Source organism: Mytilus californianus, unplaced genomic scaffold (genome assembly GCF_021869535.1).
Source record: "Mytilus californianus isolate M0D057914Y unplaced genomic scaffold, xbMytCali1.0.p SCAF_4, whole genome shotgun sequence".
NCBI lineage: Eukaryota > Metazoa > Mollusca > Bivalvia > Mytilida > Mytilidae > Mytilus > Mytilus californianus.
Window position 1 is genome coordinate 53,769,349 of NW_026262690.1, and position 23,074 is coordinate 53,792,422.

Genomic DNA, 23,074 nt, shown 5'->3' on the forward strand with positions numbered 1-23,074 from the left:
GTAGGACAGAAGGACAAGCGAACAGATGTACGGGCGAACGGACAGACGAACGGACTTCCCCGTCACTATGTACCGCTTGAAAGCGAGTGTATAATTGCCAGCTTCATAAATGCAAAATGAGATCACTAAAGCACTGAGAATTTATTTGCAATGAACATGTTCAAATGCGTCTTTATTAAGAACTAGAAACAGAGGAAAGTCATAAGTCCAAAACAAGATCAATATTATATTTTAATATATCAATGACAGATGACTATATTTTGCAAGAAGAATTATTTGTCGTTCATATACTAAATCGTTTAAAATTATGCCCCATATTATTAAGTTCACTGCGACCTTTAAATCATGTCAAACTTGCCAAAACTTCAACTAGTATATCAAAATTGCAATATACAGCGCAAATTCCGAGTGCGGGACGGTAAGATTTCACCAGAAAATATCGTAATAGTTTTGTAGAAGCCCGTCATAAAAAAACTGAAAGAAGTCACTTTAAATAAATATACTGTTACTGTTATCAATAATTTGTGGTAGAACTGGGCCCAATCTGAATAAACTAAGATCCATAGTACCTCGCTTTTACTCGTCAGGCTCTTATGGTCATAACGAAATCAGAGATTTGTAATATTTAACATGTAATAAGATTCCATTGAGCTTTAATGACTCCCTTCATTTGAATTGTTTGGATACACATTACGGACACGGTGGCGTTTCAACATTTCAATTATATTCATGTAGGTTTATAACTTTTTACATGGTAAGAGCAGGAAGAGTCTACAACAACAAAAAAAAAAAAAAACCAAACGACAGAGAAAGCAAATAATTTGAGAAAAAGACAAGCAACGAAAGAAAACAAGTATTGTACAGACACAACATGTGGTGAATAAAGAGACAATCTTCCGCATTGCCATACAACTTTTAAAGCACGTGGAACTGCATCTGAATATAACATTTGTCAAAATAGTATCTTAGATTTCTGAACTTCCAGCGGTATATCAAATCAAAATATTCTATTTGTTAAATTAAGGTATATCTCATGTTAATGTCGGCAAAGATGTCCAATAAATTCATTTTTGTTTCTTGTGTTTACTGTGGGAAAACGTGTCAAGAAATCAGAAGCGTTTTATTCATTCGCATATTATAAATCATGGCGTCAGATGCTTGAACAAATTACAATATATCGAATATATCGAATAAATCGGTAAAATCTTTAATTCAGTAGTTAAAATTGGACGTATATTCTAAGGTAGACAAAATGATGTACACGTTATTTTGTTTTTGATGTTTCCTTGTGTTTCAGAGAATCCATCATTCTAAAATAAAACATACAATAAAATTTCTGAATACGCAAAAAATAGTAAACTATATACCTTACTCTTCGAAATAAAGAAAAACCACAGGCCTTGTAATGCTGAATTCTGGTCGAAACTTCATATCGTAAAGAAAATATCACGTTTCAAAGTTATTTGTTTTCGTCTGACAGCTAACGGAAACCGTAGGAGTGATAAGTTAAAAAAAATGTTATACAGGAACTTGAAAATTCAAATATTCCGTATTTGGTAACAGAAAAGAACTTTGGTTGACCAACTCTGCCTTAGGCCGGAACGAAAGGTAGTCACGTATTGCAATGCCAATCTTGATGCAAAATAATGCCGCTTATTTCTAGATATGAAACAATCTTGAAATGAACGACTGAATTAACAATGTACATGTATGACTTATATATGGTACAGTTAATTCCGTAGCTATTTTCGTCTGCTATCTACGTACTGGTTGAAATATAGATGCGATGTTAATAATTAACTTCAGGTTCTCCTATAAACGGCATCATAAGTCAAATTAGAAATCAAGTAAGAAGGTATCAAACCAAATAAGACCTTGGCAGAACAACTTAATTCATTTAAATTCAACTTTACCGCAGTGTGTTGCACCATACTTTTGAGTATAATTATAAGAATTATCAAGACATATAATTCAAGTTACATTACTATTTATTTTGTTTACCATCCTTGTACTTAAGTATCTTCTTTTTTTCTGCTCCTTCTCCTCCTCCTCCCCAAAAAACAACAACAAAACAAAAAGCAAAAAAAAAAAAATAATAAAATAAAAAACAAACAAACAAAACAAAAAAGGCCCCAAAAACATTCCCCCCCCCCACCATATATCGAAAACTAGTAACTTAGTGATAATAATATTGAAAACGAAAACAAAACGGCAACACTAAATACCCACCTTTTCTTATTTTGCTTTGTGTTTTAATTCTTTTTAGTAAATCTGTAATATCTTAAGTTATTTAATTTTGTTCTTGCTCTTTTTCATACGACATTCCAATAACAGCAGACCATGATTTTGACCCTCTCAGTAATATTATCTTCCAGAATAGAGGGTCAAAATTTATAAACTACTGTTATTTGAAATATCGTATAGAATAGAGCAAGAAAATATCAAATAAGTGAAAATATCTTAAAATATAATAGAATATTTAACATAAAAAAATTAAAATTACAAAAAAAAAAAAAAAAAGGAGGGTCCATTCCCCAAGCGCCTGTGTATGCCACATACAATCTTTTCAGCACTACTATGTATCTTTGCAGAGATATCCAGTCCGCACTTTAAATGTGTTTATATGTCTTTATGGCATGAACAGGGACACATTACCAACCAAATCGAGACATTTTAAAAAAATAACGTCTGTCTATGTGTATCTTAATTAATCAGAATCAAACACAGCCTAGAGTTATCTCGCTTTTCTCCTCAATAAAGTGAAAGCGAAAGTAGAAAATTTTATTTACAATTCCCAAGGTGACCAGGGGATTTACATTCCACGTCTTTATCTATTGGGGAATCCAGGAACTTCTGTAAACAGTATACGGAGATCCTACTCGGACCAGGTTAGAGTGATTGTTTTTAACATAAATTTACAGTTCCAGTCTTAAATGTTGGTTGACATGCCATCCTTGTGGAAGTTGTCCTAGATTTAGACGTATTGGTTCAAAAGCAGTATTTTTTCAAGATAATAGTCAATACAGCGGACATAGAACTCAAGAAATTATTGCACAACAATATTGAGGTAGGTACAAACCATTTCCCCATGTTTAATGGCGAGGCCGGGGTTAAAAAAAAAGGGCAATTTTAATAGAATTGAGAATGGAAACTGGGTATGTGTCATAGAGACAACAACTCGTCCAAAGCAGAAAACAGCCCAAGGCCACCAATGGGTCTTCAACGCAGCGAGAAAGTCCCAATGACTAGATGCACAAATTTATAGTCCAAATAATTATGACGTCTTGAAAGGCTATTCTAATTGTTTATCATTTACGCATGTTGTCACAGAAGAAAAAAAAGCCTTTCAAGACGTCATAATTATTTGGACTAGATGCACAGCAATGCTAGTAAAGATCAGTAAATGTTTTTTTCTTTGTATGAACATGGTTATATATGATTGTTGAATTGTATTAACATTAACACCAAAAATTTAGTCACTGTGTTCTTCATTTTTCGTCTGGCTATACATACCAACTGGCATGTGAAAAATTCTGAGTCCCAATGAGGCCCCTCATGGGGGTCCCAGTAATCACATAATCACCAATTTTTTGCCAATATAATCACACAATCATTAAGTATTTGCTTTGGTAATAGAAAATGATTTTCTTTAGTAAACAAATAATCATAAACTAAAAGTTTGGTAACCATTTAGTAATAATTTAAATGTAAAGTATTTAATAACAAAAAAAGCTTCAACTCTGGGTCTTCTCTGGCATGTCTTAAATTGCTTGTTTACCAATTTTTTTAGGAAGCTATTCTTCCTCATCCATCTCCTCGGGTGAAACAGTATCACCTGCATCTTTTGCTGATGGAAAACTGTTGTGTACAATTCTGATGTAAGAATAATTGTATCTGATCTTCATTCTCAACATCTTCAAGCTCTATTGTTCCTAAGGGAGCAACCATTTGAGTCTGGGGTAGGGCAGGGATTTGTACCCCAAGTCAATTCTTTTTTTACCCAGACCAGAAAACATGCCTTTATTCATGGCCACTCACAAACACAATATATTTATAACATTAATTAAAACATTTTTTTTTACACTTTAATAGTTTTATGTTGTTTTAATATATTAATTTAACTTAAATTTATACAAGTTTACTTTATTTGATACATATACATGTATATACCAAGCCAAGTCAGTTTATATCTTGTTTCTCGCCTGACTATTCAAAGGGCCAGGAAAGCTTTGGCCATCATTTGTCGTCTTTGATAGATCAGGTTGACTGATAAGCTATCTATATAAAGTAATGGGACAATGGCATGAAGACATCACCAAATCACCCATATGCAACACACTTAAAGACATCCAGAGCTTATCACATGGTCTTCAACTGAGCAGGAATTGCCCACCAATAGGCAGTCAGCTCTGGTTGGCTCTAAACACAAATCCAAGGAGACAGCAAAATGTCAAATATCCAATTAAAATTGGTTGACCTGGGAGGAAACATTGGAATTTCTCTTTTTTTTTCAAGTCTCTGCCTTGAGCATGTTGAGGAAGGAAAAAATATTCAAGACCCCCCTTCCTAAGACATACAAATTTCAATCCCCTCAACATTTTTCAATACTTTTATTCTTTATAACAATTATAAGGAGATGTGGTATGATAGCCAATGAGACAACTATCCACCAAAGTTCAAATGAAGTGGATGTAAGCAATTATAGGCAACCATACGACCTTCAACAATAAGAAAAATCCATACGGTATAGTTGGCTTTAAAAGGCCCTGACAAGAAATATATGAAACAATTTCATTGAGAAAAATAACAGCCTTATTTATAACGCAATAATTTAGGAAAAACAAATATGACAGACATCAACTAACTACAACCACTGAACTATACTGGCTCCTGACTTGTGACAGGCACATACAGTATGTGGCTTGTTCAACATGTTTGTGAGCGCTCAACCCTCCCCTAACCTGGGACAGTTATGTTACAGCACAACATAAGAACAAACTATTAAAATCAGTTGAAAAAGGCTTAACTCATCAGATCGATACAAAACAGAAAAACATCTAACAAAAACACAGACTAGGCGTGACAGGGTATTTATACACCTTAACAAACAAAAAAGGACACAAAGTACAGATATGAGAGTACTCGCAGTACTGACAGCTAGTTCAAAGCTTACAACACCTAATGCAAAAATAATTTATCTAAGACTAAAATATCAATCAATACACATCCAACATCCAATGGATTAAGTGTAAAGATGTCATTAAAGGGAAAATTCGCGATTTTTTACTTATCATCTTATTATGTTCATAATACCATTAAAAACATATTCACCAAGTTTTATCTGGATATGAAAACTAATAAAGAAGAAAATTGGGAATTTTTAATTCTATTTATTCAAACTTCCTGACTTATGTGACGTAGTTTAAGTCTTTTTGCATGCCGGGAGTGGATTAATCTCATTTAAAGTCTTGTTCGTTAATCATCAAATAACGCGATTTAAAGCGCATCAACGACTTTTGGTGTAGCTATTAACCAACTAACAATTCAGAAAGAAAAGTGATTAGCCGTGCATTTTTTTAAATTAAAATTTACGATTTATATTTTTAGGGTTTCTGATATGATTATAGTAATAAAAGCAAATCATACAATAGAATTTTTTTATGATTTTTTTTTTCGACGCATATTTTGAACAACATATATAACTGATAGTATAATAGAAATTCACGTTTGTATTCTCCCCTATTACTTCAGTCGAGGATTTGTCTTACTATACAAATCCTTGCATCAGTCTAGTACTGTGTTAATACAATGCATGTGTATTATGCTGACACCACCTGGTAAAGGCGTGGTTAAATTCACGGTAATTAAAAGATTAGCATTATGTAATTTTAATCCTTTGATCTTCACTAGAGTGGTGTTTGTCCTCAAGGGTTCACCGTTGCAGGTATGAGACAGATTTTTTTTAATTATTAAATGAGGAATATGGTGGCAAAATACCTTAATCGCCGTTATATATATATTTTTTTAACATTTTGCATTTGCTCAGTTTTTGAATAAATAGGTGAGTATTTTGTTGTAACATCGAAATTCTGTATCACTTTTAATAAAATAATTACATAAATATTATAAATGGCACACGAAAACGAGCGTATATATCAAAACAGTACTATTTTAAATTATCATCGGTAACCTTGAATATTTAAATGTGCAGAGAAAATTATCAGTTACAAAAATATAGTTTTGTCGTCCAAAGCGATCTTCATTTACCTAATCAGGAATGCCCTTATTAAAATATTATAAATCTCACAACGTATTTATATAATTCTTAAGCTATTTGACCAACGATGTTTAAAACAAATAACAGAATCAATCTAACGTCAACTTTCCTTTTTTAAATGGAGACAGAACGTCGAAATCAATTTTCAATGTGCTTGATATCATGTACCTTTGTAAGACTTATCATTCATTCATAAACCCACTCTAAACCAGAGACATATATACGTCTGTTTAAACTGACAAGAAAACTCCTAAAGCGGACAAGCAGTATATTCTGTAAATTTCTGAGATTTAATACAAAGAAATAAAAAAAATCCCGAAATGAATTTGATCCTGGAAAATATTCACATCCTCATTCGGTCTGAAAAAAAGATACGAATTTGGTATACAGAACATGCAGAAGTGTGAATGTTATAAAACCTAATTGTTATATCAGAAACCATTATAAATATGAACATGTATACGTAAGACCTCATGGAACGTCACCTAACCACATTCAGGTAATATACAAGTAGCTCTGTTATACCCGGAAATGTCAAGGTTAATCATAGATAGATAGACATGACCTCAGACCCCCCCCCCCCCTCCCCCCAAATCGAGGAACAGTATATCTTACAATGTGTATATTCCTGCAAAAATAAAAATAAAATGAGAAAAAAGAAAGAGATGAACGGTAAGTCACATCAGATTCAGATATTTATATAGTTGCTTGTCGTTAAATAGAGATCTAGTGTATACATGTCTCTGCGTTAACTTATAAAAATAACAGGAAATAATAAATTTGAAATAGATTTATGATGAATACTTTGCAACTGCGACACCCCTTTTTATCACAGCGTACATGCATGCATTTAAATGACTGTCCGTTATGCCATTTAGAATGACAATCGTACGTACAATCCTATAGTTCATGGTGAGTCCTTTTCTATCAGATATGCGACTTTTCGTATTTATATTTTCTCTTATATTACCGGTACTGTCATTTAATATCTAATGCATAAGTGCAATATTAAGAGTGGTTAAATCCCCTACAAGCTAACTAAATAAATAAATCTACCCTCTAGCTGACCAGACGTTAATACAACTACCATCAGTCTATCCGGAGTGAAGTTTCTTTATTTCTTCAAATAGGCTTTAGGGATCATTAGTGCACGTCCAGTGGCATATATATATAACATGCATGTCGGACCAGGAAAATGTGATGATGACGAATTTCTTAAACTGTTCGAAATAATCTTATTGAAATATAAATCTGTGATTTTACTATGTCTATAGCTTCGATGAACCAAAGCAAGTTAGATATCGACCTGTATTTAAATCAGATTGGTTCTGGATGTTTCTCTCGTATATTCAATATACTTGTATGATATTAGTTCTATATTGCGACTATCCATAGTTCCGTATTGAACCTTCCATCTAGGCGTATAAACCAATGATCGACAAGTGCCGCACATTTTGTTAAATCAATATTTGTGTGTTTCAAAATGTCCATAATTATTGACAACGGGTATATACTTACATTTTCCCCAATTTACCCTTGGAAAATGTGTAAATAGATTTTTATTTCATCAAATTTTTTTTTTTTTTTAATTATTTAAACTTTCATAAATATCATTCTTTACACCAAAAATGTTATTTATAAACAAGCGTATGAGTTTAGCAATGACTAGTATATCACTATCGGATACGCTATACAAAGTTGTATATTACACCTGATAGATTCAAAATGGAAGTTACATGTTATCGGCCGTGTACACTGATCAATACCCCCAGAAAAGAAGTGATGGACGAACTTGTTTTATGTAATTGTGTAATAACAGTTTTAAAGCCCGACAGGAAATCGCTTGAATACCTGTACGTGTCACCTCACAATACCACTGGGAACAATTCCTTTAGCCATTCTGGTGATCAGATAAGGGAAGGTCCGAATTTATTTTAAAAAGTTTATTACATAAAACAATTATGAACAAACTAGATTTTCAAAAACACTTTTAAACGGAACACTTATTTATAACTTTGACTTTTTAACTAATTTCAATTTATTGTTTTAAATACTTCGTAAACAAAACAGTTTCAAAACGACAGACCATACTATTAATACTAGTTATTTAAAAAATAATGTATATAAAATTACATTTTCCGTATCAAGTTAGTTAGGAAAGGTTGCACAACCATGTCTATCATAATCTTTTTTGTGACCCGGGAAACTGCTTTCCTTGTCGGATAAAACAACCGTACTCTTGACAAGATATCGACACTCAATTACGGCTACGTTAGGTTACTGCTTGTTTTGGTTCTTTGTGGTTTATAGATATATCGTGGTCAATATTCGGGGAGGATGTCAAAATGGCCGCATGCGGAGAATTGATACTCTAAATTTAAAATAGATGGTGATCTCTTAACTTGCAGAATAAAACTTTAATATCTATGAATTTGTGCTTTTTTATACATAATGAACAGAATATGAATTTTTCATTTTTTTGCGAAGTTTCCCTTTAACAGTCAGAAAAAAACATGACCTTGCAATTGTGCAATGCCAAAATATAGGTATCAACAGAAGTATGGTTTTAATATACTGATAACAAAATCAATATTTATACCAATAAAAACAATGTTCAAAGATCTAATAACAGTGTTCAATTGGTAACCTATTAAAATAAGTTTATTTAAATGATTGATATTAAGTTTACCCAGATCGTTTTTAATTTACATGCATACAATTTCTATTTATATTATTTTTGATAAATACAATATTGCATAAGTAGTGGAAATAGATCTTCAAGTGAGGGAATTTGTTTGTGACTTCAGGAAACTTTATTTGGATATGCATGTTATGGTTTCATTGAGATTTACCAGACCTTCATTCAGCACATTTTTCAAATCCTTTATTAAAGAATTAAGCTAGTAAATTAACTTCAGAATTCAATACTAAATTGGACGAACCAATTTAATTGAAATATATATCTCCGATTACGTTAAACTTATATGTTATAGCACGTTAATATAGATTTGGGATTTTAATAAGATTGCTTGATGAACGTGTTCAATCTTAGGATTTAATTTTTAACAATTTTGCCGAGCGTAGCAAGTGAAAAAAAATTGACATCTTTTAAAAACAAAATTTATATTTTTGCTATTCACAATAACATTTTTTTTTAAACTTGGTAATCAATTAATCAAAAATACAATCCTAGATAATCAAATAATCATGAAATATTTGGTCTTGTAATCAAATTATCACTAAAAAAACGGCCAAGTAATCACATAACAGTGGCATAGCTTGCCTTCTGTTATAACCGAGGCAGGGGGTCTGGGGGGCGCAGCCCCCCGTGAAGCTGTTGAAGTTTTGCAATTTGAAAAAAAAGAATCTATTAAAAATAAAAGCAGTAACAGTTGTTTTATTTTACTTCATCATAATAATGTTAATATGCCTTACACTAAGTTATACTACAGATTTTTAAGTTGATTACTGGTACCTACAACATTTTCAATGTTCGGATGAATACATAAATGTTCTCAATAACATTCACCACTTTTTTCAAATTAATCCTTCCAGTGAACGTCCCAGATTTTAAATTCTTTACGAATAAAAGGAAATGGGTATGGGTTTATTTTAATGACACAGCAAGTCAACAATACAGCTGAGAATCCTCAAAGAAACCATATCAACTGGCTTACAGAATAGTGGACTCAACAACAAGATTCAAAATGTGCGCTTTGCAATGCAGATATATCTCTTGATTGGATTTGCTGTAAGCAGGTTTTAATGCCAGAAACATTACCAGACATCACGGTTGCAGCATTTCTTGATTAACTAGGAAATAAACACATGCTACATGTGAAATGCACCACGGCATTTTTATTGGTTGTGTTTTGTCCTGATATTTTTTGGATGGTCTTCAAATTCTTATACGGTTTTGAACTTTTTCCCATTGTGAAAATCACAACCGGTGAAGTACTTACGGAAAAATTTACGTTTTTTTCTGAAGTCTTCATAATCATGATAATAAATGAAAACAGTATTTGGTTGAAAATTTTATATAGAAACTGATATATATTATTTATGTCGCTGGAATTAATGACTCCTTCAATTATTTAAAATTCCCTGCTAGTGAAAAAACTTAAAATTTTAAATAGTGATAACAAGGATTTGTATAGTAAGCCACTATACTATACAAATCCTTGGTGAGAATAAAACTTTAGAACAACATAGCAAATTATTTTCTGTGCATGTTGATTAATATTAGTAATTTTTATTTCAATTGGTATCAAAGTTTAATAAAACTCAATGTACTAGCTGAAGTATTACACGTCGGGGGAAATGTCAACACACAACGAAATTTCAATTTTAGACGTTACCAATTATATATGAGGGTTGGTATGGGCGTCCTCAAATATTTATTTTTAATTCTTTTTGTCCATAATGTGATTTTCCTTTCTTTTATATTTATCACCATTCAAATCTCTATTCTTTTAAGTTTAAATCAATTTCAGGATATTTTTCTGTATTCTGTAAACCTCACCCAGACTCTCATATACTAGAAATTATTCTTGCAAAAAATTAATAATTTACCTGAATGGTCAAGTGATTCGATCGGAGAAGGCTTGTGAGTTGGGTATAAATCATCTATTCTACTGATTTTGCTTGGGGTAGGATTATACAGATGTGCCAGCCTCAATTGTGTCGATTTCTTTGACTTCGACATATTGAGATTACTGAAAACTATTGCAAAGCGATCGGGATTTCCAATTAGAGGAGGAAAATGTTTCCATAAGTCTTGAACTCGCAAAGGGTATGAATCAATAACGGTAACAAGACGATACAAGTCGGTACTTTAACGTGTAGTAGCGAGTCTGCTGCTGTGAAAATTGTTTAAAAGAAAAGTTTTTTTTATTTTTTTTTACCGAGGCGGCAACTGCCTCGGTTGCCTCAACGTAAGCTACGCCAATGCATAATAAAAAAAAACCCATGGAAGGCTCCCCAATCATTCAAAACAGAACAAAATCCATAACGTATAGAACGTAAGTTATAAAAGAACCCTTGTATGACAAAATGTGAAATAAAAGATTATAAGACTTATAAAAGCACATTGTAGTGAGAATCCGGTTGTGCCCATCTACCTCAACAGACTCGACACAATATCATGAACATAATCATTGGTGTCCATGTTTCTCACATGTATGTTCGTTATGGGACACCTATCATATGGAATAATTGAATTGCTTTTTTCGAATGTGTCTACCATCTTTCTTCAACAAATGACAAATTGTTTATTTTCTCTTCTCTTATGGTTGCGGCCTGTTATCTATTTCTTGCATGTTATTTCTCGTATCACACTGCACGGAGTGTGATACGAAAAGTGATACGAAAATCAGCGTTAATTTGATACGATATTCCGACATTTACATTGGCTATTCGTTAGGTCATTGATGACTTTCAAAGGTTAGGACGATGTACATTTCGTCCATGGCAACTGGCATATTTGATTTCTTCAATAATATTCAAAACACTCACACTTTTCACCTGAAAATCTTCTTTTTGTCAAATTTTATTATATTCTAAAGCGTACGAAACGTTTTAAAATGTCCGATGTTAAAGTTTGACACCGGAACAGGACATATGACGTCATACTTGTATGTGTAAAAGACTAGATCAACTATTCACGGATTTTTTTTTATTTAACACAACGAGTGTTGACCATAAGATAAATAGGTTTAACAACTTGTGAGAATTGGATATCGCTTGATATCAACTCTCGTTATTTAATTTGAATAGTAATAATAAATTCGCCGAAGGCTCGTTTATTAGTATATGTAAGAGAATGATAATATCATGAAGTAAGGGATTATCATTCTCTTACAAACTTAGAATATTGTAAAGTGCTCAAGCCTCAAATGATCTATTCAAGAATTAGTTTCATTGTCAGTGCAATGTTTATAATTGATGCATGACTTCCTTTTTGGGCATGTCATTTATGGATTAGTTTTAGTGATGTAAGGACTTTCATATCATTTGGGAAATATTTTTAAAAAAAAGCGTTATAGATATTAGTTGACACAACAGTAGAAAGAAAAGGTAGGAATTGGATATGTTTCTTGATTGTGAGTATGAATGTAAATCATGTAATATTTTAGTGAGGCATTATCCTTTTTTTTATTTACAGTTTAAATCAATTAATACATTTGCGTTACAACTAAATTTTATTTCACAGCCAATATTTTGGTCCGGCTTTTTACATCAAATAATATTTCATTATTTCAGGGATGTTAAAAAATAATGCCTTTAAAAGTTTTTAATATGTTCAAAATTAAATTCCTGGTTTTTTTTATCGGAATATTGAAAATAACTATTCTTCTCAACCACTGATCAAGTAATCAAAATTTTGGAAAGCTAAAGATTTAGGTTATTTTTTTATCTGAAAGATTTTTTTTATTTTTTTGCTTTGCTTTGGTATTGTTTAATTTTTTTTGTAATTTGAAGTTATTAATATTTTCATAATAACATTCACGGTACAAATTTTACTGCACCAGTAAACTCCAACTTATTTTGAGATTTTTGTTTGTTTCACAATTCATCTTTTAGTCAGTTTCAATCACTGTGTGATAAATCCTTCCAATCTGATAAATGTGCTTCGGGGCAGTTGTAACTCATTTATAGAAACTCTTTGTTTTGAACTGTAAATAGACCCAAATAATAGGATAATCCCTTACTAAGAACATGATTTACATTCATTCTTCACAATTAAGAGGCATCCAATCCTACAATTTCATTGGTCGAGAGCACTTTGCTATATTCTAACTATATTGAAAATAGATATCAAGCGATATAAAGTTCTCACTTGGTATGAAACCTATAATTCTCCGTTATCATGGTTATAAAAAAAAAAGATTAACTAAGCACCAAAGATAGACGGAAACGTTATTATTGTCTTAACCAAGTATAACGTAAGAAAGTTTTTTTTAAGTGTTCCCGTATTTTACAGTAGTACACTTTATAACACAAATACTTGTTGTTAAATTATAATCGTTTTCAAAACAAACTATCAAAACACGTAATGGATAGAACTGTGAACATAAGTCTCATAATTTTTCATGTGTCCATTTATTATCAATTGAAATGATATTTCTTTGTTATATTTTGTCTTTATTTTTTATCACACATACTGTTTATATGACAAGTTTTTTTTTATAAAATTTTGCTGGATATAAAAAGAAATTAATGTTATTCGTTGTAAAGAGCTTTCATTAGTACAGTAGATGTAGGAAACTTCGCCCTGTCCACGTAAACTTCATAATATTAGCTTTATAAAAGCAGAACCTATCTTAGTCGTATATCATGGCAGGAAACATAAGCCCTGGAATATCGTATCATATACCAAATGCAGGCACTGATATAATATTGCTACAGAGAAATTGAAAGTTCACAATAGGAAAATTGAGTTCCTATCTTTGGTCGTAAAGTTAAATTCCCAACCGACCCATACTATCAACTTTTGAATTCAAGTTATAATACAAAGGAAACTTAACTATATACATGTATCCTTTACTTCTAGTTCATTTAGGAAGATGTGATCAACGCAGTTACCCAATTTTGAATTATTAAATGAAAGGACATCTTCATAAAGGATCGTAAAAAATATGATGCTATTAATTTTAAAATCTTCTTAAGAAGTATAAAAATAAGGAGATGAAGTATTATTGCAAATGAAATAACTATCCACCAGAGACTAAAGGTTGAGAATGTAAACATGTATAGGTCACCGTACGGCCTTCAATGATAAGTAAAACCCAAACCATAAAGTTTGCATCGAAGAACATTAGTAATCAAAATGATATCGTTTAAATTTCATTGATACAAAATAAGCTGCCCAAGGAGCTATTAATCCGGTGTTTGTCAATGGTAAAGTCTGTCATAACTGTTTTTGCGTATTGTTCAAGTACAAAGCAGGCCGTTAGATTTCTCGTTTGAAATGTTTCACATTTTTCATGTCGGGACTTTTCATAGCTAACTATACGGTATTGGTTTTGCTTATTGTTGAAGGCCGTGCGGTGACCTGAATCGTTGCTTACATCCATGTCATTTGGACTATGTTGGATAGTTATCTCATTGGCAATCAAACCACACCTCCTTATTCGTATATCAATCTTAATTATTGTAAATGTTTATGGACGTTTTGAAAATGCTTATGCAAGATTAGCTTTACTTTTATTTTTAATCACTGTTTCAAAGTATAATGAAAGTAAGCAGGTATAAAATAATATGCGACACCGTGAATTAATTCGCTCGCTATACCTTATAAATCATTACAAATTTTCCGTTGAAAAGTTTCTTGTCTTTTCTGTTTAGAAGTCTCACGATAGATACGTTTTCAATGCTTTTGAAATACATGGTCAATTTAATACACCCATCACACTAGGACCACGATCCCGCTACGACCTCAGAAATTATGAAAAATCGTAGTAAGATCGTGGTGGTTGTAGTAAGGACGTGTCAATGTCTTCATGATCGTGGAAGTCAACGCCCAACTTTGAACATGCTCAAAACATTCGTAGTGCAGTCGTGACCAAAATTAGTCTCAGTAGAATTTAGGAAGGTCGTAGTAAGGACGTAGTAAGATCGGGATGGGCGTAGAAGCATCGTAATTGGAATCGTGGTGCAATCGGGAAGCCAATGTAAAAGATTTCGCTGCGACCTTACTACGATTTCATTGCGACTATCCCGATTTCACTACGTCTTTATTACGCTTCTACTACGATATTGATACGATTATACTACGACGAGGAAGACAATAGTAGTACGCTGCTACTACGCGCTTGTCGTCCTTAGTGCGATCTTACTACGATACTTATACGTCCTTACCACGAAAATTGCACGACCTCATTCTGTTGGTATGAAAAAAACGGATGCAATAACTTTTACCTGTAGTTCAACCATGGACATACATTAGCAATACCTACTTCTGCAATCTTTAAATCAGCTGCTGTGTTGATTTGGCTGATCAGGCTACCCTTTTAGGTATAAGAAGAAGGATTAGACATACTACACAGCGTAGGTCATGTTGGGTGCGCCCTTGGCTTTCTGTTGAAAGAAGACTCCAGTTTAGGCATTACGACCGACTTATTAAAGAATTAAGGATGAAGGATCAACAGTCATTTTTTAATTTTTAAGGATGCCTCTAAAAATGTTTGGTGAAATTTTGAACAGAGTAAGTCCTCGAATTCAGAAGATAGACACCTGATTCAGAAAGGCACTAGATCCCGGTCTGAAAGTTGCTATTACCCTATGGCACATAGCTTCTGGCGATAGGTATCCAACCCTTCAGTACAACTTCAGAGTGGCGCGCAATACTTTCAGTTCTTTTATTCCTGAGGTCTACCAGGCATTATGTAAAGGAATATAAAGATAAAGTCATATCTTGTTTAACAGCCCTGACATCAATCTGTGATTCAATGGTGGATACTGGGGCTGTAGGTTCATCTGCAGCAGTAGACTCCTCATCCGGTTCCGTCATATTTGTTATATTTTAAGGGACTGACCCCTTCCTCTACCTTAACCTCTTCTTTTAGCACCACGACCTCTAAGTGTTTTGATACCTATGACAGCATGTTTTCTCAATGAAACTGTACAATGGGAAAGTCAAGATATTTATAGAGACGAAGAGCGCAGTAACAACGTAGTGGAAACGTAGAGAAATCATGTTTCGATCGTAGTAGACTCGTATTGAGATCTTAATGCGATCGGGAAGGTCTTGGTAGAAACGTACAGAGATCGTGTAAGTCGTGGTAAGGTCTTATTAGACGTAGAAAGAGCGTGACAAGATCGTTACTAGAACGTGTTACTATCGTAGCGGCATCGTAGCAGGATCTTATCAGGATCATAGCAAGGTATTGGTATGAACGCGAAAACTATAAAATATTGAAGATTTAAGCCGACCATACCACGATCTCACCGCGATCTTATTTTTTTATAGATCGTAGTGGGATCTTCATAGTCTTGGTCTAGTGTGACGGGGGCTTAAGGAAATTAATTTCTCAGCTAAGATGATAAGTTTAAGGAAGTCGTGAGGTAAGATTCCACCCCATTCATCCAAATGGATTTGATAATTTGTGTCTTCCCCTTGCATTTCAAACGTTGAAAATGGGAAAGGTTGAGCGAGGATTTGCCCTTACGCCACCCATGTGACTATGAAATAGACAAAATATGTCAAATAAATTATAATTTTCATTTTACAGGATGGGTGATTGGGAAATTATTTCCAACGAAGAAGTAGACGAATTACGTAGAATGGTGGAAGATACCGGAGTACAAAATCTGCCTAATTATATTTCCAAGAAAGCCAAACAATGGCAAGAAGTTGAAGTCCATATTGCAGTTCTTGGGGAAACGTATGTTGGCAAATCAACCTTCATTAACCAACTACGTAGAGTAGAAGAATGGGATGACACATTTGCTCCTGTTGGGTTAGGAGACACTACATTGGAGCCCACTGCATACGAAAATCCATACAACAAGAATATGGTATTTTGGGATTTGCCTGGTGTCGGAACTTTGAAATTTTCTAAAGACGAAAGCTACTTTAGGACAATTAACATTGAGAGGTACGATTTTTTTATAATAATGTCTGATCAATGTTTTTCGGAAAACGATGCATGGCTGGCAAGAGAAATTCGAAAACGTGGCAAGCCGTTCTTTTTCGTTAGGTCTAAACTTGACGAGGATTTTAAAAGTGCAGAGCATGATGGTCAAAGCATTGATAAGGCTGTACCGAGAATATATAAAAGCTGTGCAGACAACCTTAGAAAAGCTAATTTCCGCGAGCCAAACATTTTTATCATATCGAACTATAACCATGAAATTGGCCAGTTCGACGACTTAATGATTGCCATTTTTCACTCATTGCCAGATTTAAAAAAAGAGGCCATGATTTTATCGATTGGGCCACTCACGCACAATATAATCCGAGAAAAGAAGAAAACTCTCCACAGTAGAGTTTTTAAAATTGCAGTCATATCCGCAGGAGTGGCGGCTATTCCAGTTCCGGGATTGGATGTTATTGCGGATCTTGCTATTATTGCACACGAAATCCATTTCTACATGTCCGAATTTGGTCTCGATGAAGAATCCCTAAAACATCTATGTAAGAAGACGAAAACGAAGTATGACCAAATCACTGAATCTTTGAAACATTCAAAATCCCTCCTTACTGAAAAGAATATCATTCGAACCCTTTTCATGAAGATTGTGAAAACTCAAGCAGCAGAGCAAGTAGCAGGTAGATTTGCTAAGTATATACCTATAATAGGGAGTATTGTATCAAGTGGTGTGGCGTACGGAGCTTGTGTTAAATTTCTAAGAAGTGAAATTGATCTCTTGGAACAAGATGCCCATACTCTCATAGATGTTGTCATAGATAAAAACAAGAAACTGTAAAATAAATGTACAGAAAGTGTACGTTTTTTGTTTGGTTCGGTATCGTACTATAGGTTTAAATTACTCCTTGATTCGGTATCGTACTAGGTTTAAATTACTCCTTGATTCGGTATCGTACTAGGTTTAAATTACTCCTTGATTCGGTATCTTACTATAGGTTTAAATTACTCCTTGATTCGGTATCGTACTAGGTTTAAATTACTCCTTGATTAGGTATCGTACTAGGTTTAAATTACTCCTTGATTAGGTATCGTACTATAGGTTTAAATTACTTCTTGATTCGGTATCGTACTATAGGTTTCCTTGATTCGGTATCGTACTATAGGTTTAAATTACTCCTAATATTTAAATACCGGCATGTTGCAGTTGTCGTTTTTGATGTCTGTTTTCTTTTTTTAAGGAATTTTCTTACTTTTGTTCTGTGTTATTTATTTACAAATTATCTAAGCGTTGATTAAATCATAGAAGTATTGCATTTTACTTCCATGGTTAAATTGAATTTTGCCGTTTTGCGGTTAGGGTTGTTTATTTTCATTTTTTATATACATCTCTTCCGGCCAATTTGTATTTATGGCTAAGGCTTTCTTTTATAAAATGGCATTGAAAGGAACATGGAATAAGATTTGAATGAAAATTCTATTCAATGCTTAACTAAATAATCCAAATTTAGCATAACAAAAAATCATGACATCAAATACTTGTATCATGACTGTAAATAATTATATTAAGCTTTACAAATGACGATCGATCTGTGATTCTTTTAATTATACGAATTCCATGGTTCTATCAAGTAGCCTAAGAGTTTTGTATGTTTACACTAAATGCAATTTATTTCATTTTATTTTATTATTTATATGTTTATTATATGTTGATAATAATTAATTTTGTACATTTTAGTACATACAATTACAAACTATTGACATTATTATTTGATGTGACTTATAGGCCCAAAGGGTCGGATGTTCTAATAACTGTTTTTATTTAGTACACTGTATTATACACTATAATAAATAATTTAGTTTACTAGTACAAAATGAGGCATTATGATTATACATATAATTTATTCTCGTAAAATTGTACAATTCAATTTTTTATACAGGTGTCGGTATTTTTTATTGTAAAGTTATGGTGCTTTTACCAGGTAAAATAAACAATATTTGTTGCTGTAATTTTGTTTACATGTAGCGGGTAAAGAAAGACAACTGAAACAAAATCTTTTTCAAACATTGCTTTTCTAAAATGTATAAATAAAGTATTATGCATTTTAATGGCTCCAATCAGATTACCAATGTACTTAACTGTAGTGCCATAATGGCTGACGAATCCCGTCATCCTTGAACAAGTCCAAAAATAAACTATAAGAGTCCAGGTCAAATTGAGTCCAAATTTTACGCTTACATTTCATCGTATCTTCAATTTAATATCTAATCACCTATAACAATACATGACCAAAGGGGGAACATATTGTTTGGTCTAACCTTACATCAATTGCCGAATTAACGGTGCAAACACTCTGATGATCTTTTAATGTAAAACTACTAACTGCATAAAAGAAAGTTTTGAATCATAAAACACAAATTGATAATGTATGCCAAATAAGTTTTGCTCATATTTCAGTTCTGTATCACAAAATGGAAGTTTTATTCAGCGCCTGGGGCAATTTCTAGACAAACACTAAACTTTTCTGCTTTATTTACATTTCTTTGTGTGATTAATTGCATACAAGTAGTTTCCTCTTTTGGTTTGTTTTTTTTTTATGTGCAGTTCTATGAATGTACCATATTTTGTTATTTCCATATAAAGAAGTTACCAAAATATAAATATTTAGAAGAAACATGGAGTGAAGTTGATGTATGTATATATGTTGATTGCATCCGTTTTATTCAATTGTTTGTTCAACAAACTATTAGGGAGTTTTTGTATTGTGTTATGCGAGTCATGTGAGTCATGTTATAGAAACATTGATTGAATGATCGTTCGGAACTTCCAGAGTTTTGAGCAATACTATCGAATTTGGAATGACTAAATGTGTTATATTTTGATTACTTATTCCAGTTGTTGAAACGATTCAAATTGTTAAATTTTAGGGAAGAAGAGAGAATGGGCGATGTGATACAAACAAAACTTTTTTGGATAGTTTAATAAAATTTTGAAATGGACGTCCTACTTGGGATCTAGGTGTTTCAGTTAATTTGTTAACGTTGTACATTATTATCACAGGGTTGTACTGTGCGTTTTGGAAAATATCTTGTTACATGCTTATTGAAATATATTAAAAATGTTTCTCTCATCTATCGCGCTACTTTTATTTATTAAGTCTCCCAAACGAAGTTTTTGCTCAGTTATTATTATTATTATTCTTCTTCTTCTTCCTCTTCCGCCGCTTTTAAATTTGAACCTCTTCCGCCAGTTTTAAATTTGAACCTCTTCCGCCGCTTTTAAATTTGAACTTGTCCGCACCCGTTCTCCAAAACCGCTTGTCAGATTAACTTAGGGTTTCACAATATGTTAGACTAACATGTCTAGTGGTGCAATCAGGGTTTTGTTAGTGCAATGGGGTTTATAGTGGGGTACTTTGAGGGGCAAAAAGAAAAGAGGGTTTTACTATAGAACCCTATGGGATTTTATTTTTTTAGATTTTTAAAAGATTATAAATTGAAAACCGTTTGTGATAGACACAATCTTTTTAATTGAAAATGTTCTAAATGATAAAACCCATTTAATGAAATACAGGGTTAGTCCCCAGGGGTCACCCCCACCCCCTGCCATTTAAGAAAGTTCTAATACCTTGTAAGTTGTCCAGATCCCCACCCCTAAACCATATATATTCTGGTTTGTCATGCTAAGATGGTTTGAATGATATACAGGGTTAGTCCCCAGGGGTCATCCTGACCCCCTGCCATTTGAGAAAGTTCTAATATCTTGTAAATGGTCGAGATCCCCACCCTTAAACCATATATATTCTGGTTTGTCATGCTAAGATGGTTTGAATGATATACAGGGTTAGTCCCCAGGGGTCATACCGACCCCCTGCCATTTGAGAAAGTTCTAATATCTTGTAAATGGTCTAGATCCCCATCCCTAAACCAAATATATTCTGGTTAGTCATGATAAAGCACATGCAATGAAATACAGGGTTAGTCCCCAGGGGTCACCCCCACCCCATGCCATTTAAGAAAGTTCAATATCTTGTAAGTGGTCAAGATCCCCACCCCTAAACCATATATATTCTGGTTTGTCATGCTAAGATGGTTTGAATGATATACAGAGTTAGTCCCTAGGGGTCATCCCGACCCCCTGCCATTTGAGACAGTTCTAATATCTTGTAAATGGTCTAGATCCCCACCCCTAAACCATATATATTCTGGTTTGTCATGATAAAGCAAATCAAATGAAATACAGGGTTAGTCCCCAGGGGTCACCCCCACCCTATGTCATTTAAGAAAGTTCTAATATCTTGTAAGTGGTCAAGATCCCCACCCCTAAACCATATATATTCTGGTTTGTCATGCTACGATGGTTTGAATGATATACAGGGTTAGTCCCCAGGGGTCACCCCACTCCCTGCCATTTGAGAAAGTTCTAATATCTTGTAAATGGTCGAGATCGCCACCCCTAAACCATATATATTCTGGTTTGTCATGCCAAGATGATTTGAATGATATACAGGGTTAGTCCCCAGGCATCACTAATGCATATAACTTTACTGGACCAAACCAATTTTCACTGGACTTTGCCCAATGTCAGGCGACCTTGGGAATTACGAATTATGGGAGCTTCGTTTGGGAGACTTCGTAACAGCATCCTGTTACAATCATTTCTTGTTTGTAATTGTTTTCACTAATTAGGTCTTTCCACTTTTCCGTGGAAAGACCTATTGCTTTTGTTCTGATTATTATTATTATTATTATTTTATTTTTTTTTTCTTCCGCCTAATTTTTTTCTTGCGTAGTATTGTTGTTTCATAAGATGTCGCTTAGATATTTGATATATAATATCGAACAGTTGATACGCTTTTGAAACTGACAACCGCTTAACTGAATACTCTACGTTGTAAGAGTTATCTCCCCAAACACTGTTTTTCTTGTGGCCACTACTCCTTCGCAACCGTAAAAGATTAGGACAAATTTTTTTTACCAAATTGCTCGCTATATCTTCAGGATGTTGAGTTTGGTTTTCACCGAAGCGTTCCGGAGACTCCATATGAGAGTTATTTCCCCTTATGCATTTTATATAAGTGATATGCATTTCTAACTGGTAAACCATAAGTGATAGAGACCTAAAAAAATAATTTGGTCAAGGTCAAAGGTCAAGGTCATATTCTAAATTTTGATTTTGGCTTATTTTCACTTCTTTTCAAAAACAGTATAAGTTATCGACAACATATTATTACTAAATTGTTAGTTGCGACATGTCGTAACACATACATTTTGGTTTAAAGGGTGCGCTAACATTAAATTAGAGTTTTCTCCCCTCTTGTATTTAAAAATACGCGTATGGTGATATAACTCATTAACCATATATAACTAAGACCTAGAGTCTTTTGATTTGAGGTCCTTGGTTTATGACCTTGAAATTGAGCTCAAGGTCATAGGTAAATTTGACGTTCTAGATTTTGACCTTTGCTTTTACCTCATATGTATACATGATAAAGCCATGGGACTTTTTGCATTAGGTTGCAAGCCATTTGACCTTGAAAAATCCAACCGGAAGTGACTATGTGTAAACCGGAAGTAGCTATTATTTGTACTTATTTAATATAAAAGTATATAGAACCATTTATTTTTGGAATCAGTGTCAAGTAAACATTCAAATTATACCGGAAGTAACAAATTATCTCCCTTATTAAAAAAAAAAATGTATAATAACCATACATTTTTGGAATCAGCGTACAATAAGCTATCAAATGACGCTGGAAATGACATTTTAAACCAAAATTTTAATATTTTTATATCAAAATAGATCTTTATGGGTGGAAAGACCTTCAATTGTTCTCCGAACAATTGGTTTTTAATTATTAATGTGTTCCTTGTTACAAATAAACATTTATTATTGCTTATTTTGTTTTTTGACTTATACCAAGTTACGGACCAGTAGTTTCCATTTTCCTACATGGATCTTTTGACTGAAGGTCTATCGATCGTTCCAGTTATATATTAACACTATACCCATGTTTACTATTAATATATTTTTAACCCTTTCCCTATCGTGTGATTAGAATATTTTAAAATCCTTCAGTTTAGATTTAGTGAATGTTACTTTAAGTGATTTTGATTAAGTCGCCAAAACTGTAGTGTTAGTTTTATCTTAGTCTATCTGAAGAATTTGAATTTTGTCCCGGTTGAGTGATTTCTGCAGACATTGTGA

At 33.1% G+C, this 23,074-nt stretch overlaps 1 protein-coding gene across 5 annotated transcripts; it reads left to right on the forward strand.

The window, feature by feature from the left end:
- The first annotated feature begins 2,744 nt into the window (after positions 1-2,744).
- LOC127738274 (interferon-inducible GTPase 5-like) lies at positions 2,745-22,766 on the forward strand. 5 transcript variants are annotated; one of them, XR_007999979.1, is made up of 3 exons: positions 2,745-3,067; positions 16,510-17,850; positions 17,921-22,766. XR_007999979.1 is itself a non-coding variant. In XM_052249461.1 (2 exons), exon 2 carries the CDS (start codon positions 16,511-16,513, stop codon positions 17,705-17,707), a length of 1,197 nt encoding a protein of 398 aa, XP_052105421.1. In that variant the 5' UTR covers positions 2,745-3,067; position 16,510; the 3' UTR covers positions 17,708-22,766. The 5 variants fall into 5 exon arrangements, 2 of the variants coding, with proteins under 2 accessions (XP_052105421.1, XP_052105422.1); XR_007999978.1 differs by having other exon boundaries at positions 16,510-17,828; positions 17,865-22,766; XR_007999980.1 differs by having other exon boundaries at positions 16,510-17,816.
- Positions 22,767-23,074: the final 308 nt, after the last annotated feature.